Raw genomic sequence first — 4,185 nt, forward strand, 5'->3', positions numbered from 1 at the left:
CTGAACCTGCAAGCACGTGCATGCAAGGACACATTCAAAAGTACGAGTCTCACAGGGGTTTTAGATACAGAACAATGCAGCTTTGGGAAGAAACTAAGCATAGAAAGAGTAGGTCAGGAGTGAGAGACATCACTGGGACTTCATGCAAAATGGAGGAGGGGGGAATTCAGAAAACTCAGCTACAGTTTGAGGGGGTGAACCATTTGCCCTGTGAGGGAAGGTACCACATGAAGTCCCGCAGGCTCCAAAATGCACTCAATTAGCTGTTCCTTTTACCTTTTTGTTCTACCCAGCATTTCTTCAAGAGCACTGTCATCTCTGGCTTTGGCATCCTACTCATCATCTACGAATTCATGTTGCCGTTTCCTCCCTGAAAGGAAAAAGTCCCATCGTCAGTCATTTGCTACACAGAGGAAAGGACAAATTTGACGGTATTTTTGCCACTGTTCAAAGTTCAAAGACCACTGCTCCTTGAGCAGGCAGTACTGCAAGTTGTGTTCTCTGCCACGGTGTCATTCATCCGAAATCAATCAGCCTGTGTTGGCTCTAGAAACTTACCCCAAATTTACCTGTAAGCAGCTGAAAAGCTGTCAGTATCTCAGACCTGCCTGGAGAGAAAGAGCGGGGCAATGACTCACCCAGAGTAAAAAAATTCCCAGCAACAACAAGGGAGACTTGTGCCAAGCAAATATCTTTATTTTATTTTAAAACATTCTGAAAGTGTTAGTCCAGATGAAAAAGCAGCAATACAACACTGAGAAAGCACACTTAACGCTAGGGAAGCCTTCATTTCGTATCACATGAGCCAAATTAAAAATAAAACTAAACACAAGTGTACAAAGCGGAGACAAAAAAAATCAATTTTCTCAAAGAGATAACATGAGGGACTCCCACAGGGGCTAGCAAATTCTGGAAGAGAGAAGGAGATTATATTTTATGGGAAGAGATTCAATAACCATTCTTTTCCCATAAAGCTAGTGATGGAGGATTGTCACTGCTCCATAGACACACTGTGCACATTTCAGGACAACAGTAACAGAAAATCAATAGCATCTTTTACACGCGAAAAGACATTATCTCTATGGACTCCTAATACTAACAAATGGGACCAAAGAAGACCTTTACTAAAATTTAGTAGTCAGCATTAATCTGGCTGATAAGAGAGGGGTAGTATGCTAGCCTACATCCTTGGATTTTTTATCTTTTTTTTTTGAAGAAGAAGAAGAAATAACTCTGCTTAGAGCTTCACCCTCCACTGAAGCCAAAGAGCCCCCAGATGACACTACATTAAAAGTCTAACAATGTTGAACCCCGGCGCTGTCGCTCGAAAGCCCCATCGGCATACATTTCCTCTCTGGCTGATGGCTGTAATCATTAGGAGGTAGGAGCTTTATCAGGTGGTAATTTGACAGCTTTGACAAGCTCGGCTGAATTTATGGCACTTTCTAGTTTTTCCCTCCATTGAGCTGAGATGGAACTAAAGTTAATATTAGCAAAAACACTTTGTGCGGGGGCAATTTTCCAGCGATGACTACATGATTCCAGTTACTAAGAAAATCTGCTAAACAAGGCCTCCTCACAGTCCCTTGCCGCTCTCCCCAGATTGGGGAAGACGGTTCCCCATCCGGCCCACTAGCTTAGATGGAAGATTCAGCAGATGGACGGTATCTCTGGTGTCTCTGGCTATAAAGCAGCAGCAGTCAATCACTTCTGGAACACCTCTGCACCTCGCAGAGGAGTCACTAGCATCCCAGAGAAACACAAGCAGGGATGTTTCCCTTAGCTTAAAAACACAACTTTTAGCTTGAAACCCCATTTTCCAGATGGGGACATTCACAGTTCACTGCCCCCTTTTCCACCATGCAGCGCTGTTCACTGGTGCCTAAGCTCAGAAGTGCTGGCACGTCAGACGCACCCTTCCCACACACCCAGACAGACTGCGCAAGCCCTGCTCAAGGGCCCTCCTGGAAACCCTCGCAAGCACATTCCGCTACCCACCGCTTACCCAGGACAAGCACCTAGTCCAGGGTTTATGAACTTGACCCCTTAAGCTAGGAATGGTGATATTCAGCACCATTATGCTCAACTCCCTTTCTGGGTACAGGCTCAACATCTTTTAAACAGAGCACACAGTTTCTTTTCTGTCTATAAAAAATCCAGGATGTTAAAGCTTAGGGGGGGGAAAAAAAAAAAGTAACAGTGAGTTTCTTATATTTCCATGGATCATACGGTCCACTCTAAGACGGAACCCAAGCAGTTACGTGCAAGGAGGAGAGGTGCCGGTAGATTGTGAGCTCTGGAAAATGCCAGAGCTGTATCAGGACACTAAGGTTACTCACAGTTTACAAAAGGAGCATGCTACGCACACTGGAGCAGAAGCCGCAGCATCACGAGTCTGACAGCACATGGGCTGGCTACACCCAGGGTCTGATTCCCAGGATCCGCTTCTCTCATCACAAAGATCGCGTCCCGCACAGCGCCATGCTGCTTTCTTGTGCGGTGCCAGGAATCTGCAAGTAGCGATGTGGGCAAGAGTAGTGGCTGCACCCTGAACCAAAACTTGGCGAGTTGGTAAAGCACAAACAAGTACTTTACTTTTTTTCTTTCCCATAGATGTTACATTTCCTGTTATAATTTAGGGTTTTAAAGAGCTATCTCTACATGCTTAGAAAGCACGGTTCATATTTAGCTCCCCAAAGTCAGATTTCTCTCTTCCCATATTTCCCTGCCAAGATGTGACATCTGTGGACTGCTCCCAAAAAATTCCCCTGAATCATCTGTGATGCATGTGAAACAGCGGCCAGAGCTGGCAACGAGCAGCGGTGTCTTTTAGGAAAATATGAGATCAATCTGGTACAGGGAAGGATTCCCAGTAACTCTGCCACCAACATCCCTGAGGACTGCACAACTCCCAAGTCGTGCTAGAAAAAGAGCGCAATTACGACAGGACCAAAATCCCTGGGAAAGAGCGTTGCCATGGCAACTGACATACTCAGAACTCGAGTCGTCTTTGCATTTTTGCACAGACTCAATGACTCCTAAACCACGTGGAGAAAAATGAGTCTCACAGGTGGGTTCATTCAGGAAAAGCATGCTGCCAGGTGATTCCCTGTAAAACAGCCCCATTTCTACGTGGTTTCTCAGGAAGAATTGGGCCTTTGTGGACCTCTTGTTCCAAGCACTGCATCTCACTATGAGCAGAGGAACTTTTATAAGGTGATCAATGCTTCCTTGTTAACTACAATGAGATCAGAAAAAAAACCTTATTAAACATTAAAACATCCCTGTTTTCAAACAAAAGTTATGCGAAGACAAAATCCAGAACAGACTAGCTGAGCTTTGGAATGGAAAAGCACAGTTTCAGCTTCACGCTAGGCTGTGGTGCTGTTAATGAGCAGTCTTTCAAAAGCTCCGCTCTGAAGACAGCAGCGCTCTCCAATCACTCCAGTATCCCCTACGCAAACATCAGACCCAGTCCCCAGGGAACACCCAACCACGGGCAGGAAAGGCCTTACTTTTCTTCCTGGGTGCCTTATCACAGCAATAAAGCCGAGAAATACCCAGTGTGTCCGCCAGCGTGCTTTATAATGAGGCACAGGTGAGAGCACAGACTGGGAAGCCCTTCTGCTAAAAATCCTGTCTGCTCCCCACCTTTTGGGGCATTTCCTTCTATTCCGCTGCTGGGTAAGCCTCGGCGGGTGCCCTCTCGCGGTCAGCCCACCATCAGGGCTGCCTGCTCTGCGGAGGGCAGCGCAGATGAACTCTAGGGCCACGCTCTCCGCTGCGGCGAGAAGCCAAAGCGGCTCTACTGACCCGAAGAAAGCTGCTCCAGATTTACACTGGTGACAAAGGAGAGCACGGTTTAGCCACGGTTCGCTCCCTGCTAGCTGCTCTGTGCCAGCAGGTTTAACGTCGCCGAGCTAATCTTTTGCTTGCCTTTGTATTCTACACAGGCCAGACCTGACCTCAGCATGCTGCGCTGGAGCAGGCTGCGGCGTCCCTCGGGCAACCTCTGCAAACGGGCCGCCCGAGCGCCAGCAGCTCCGCGGGAAATAAAGGCGCTCTGCTCACAAAATGGCGTGGCAGATGCTCTGGGGAGGCCAGGAAAGGGGCCTCGGGGCAGCGCAGGCGACGGCCGGCCGCTTAAGGGGCAGCCCTTCCCGGGCACGTCCCGAGGACGCCCCA

General features: G+C 47.9%; 1 protein-coding gene across 1 annotated transcript in view; it reads right to left on the bottom strand.

Annotated features, from left to right (window-relative positions):
• The window catches only part of CAMTA1 (calmodulin binding transcription activator 1), a 330,506-nt gene extending 329,823 nt beyond the window's left edge, over window positions 1-683 (bottom strand). The window contains exons 1-2 of the mRNA XM_035901530.1: window positions 559-683; window positions 277-370 (exon numbers count right to left, since the gene is read on the bottom strand). Coding sequence (XP_035757423.1) covers window positions 277-343 — 67 coding nt within the window. The 5' untranslated portion in view covers window positions 344-370; window positions 559-683. The remainder of the gene's footprint in view (window positions 1-276; window positions 371-558) is intronic.
• Window positions 684-4,185: the final 3,502 nt, after the last annotated feature.

The sequence above is a fragment of the Egretta garzetta genome, unplaced genomic scaffold (assembly GCF_000687185.1).
Source record: "Egretta garzetta isolate BGI_Z169 unplaced genomic scaffold, ASM68718v1 scaffold389, whole genome shotgun sequence".
In the NCBI taxonomy this organism is placed as follows: Eukaryota; Metazoa; Chordata; class Aves; order Pelecaniformes; family Ardeidae; genus Egretta; species Egretta garzetta.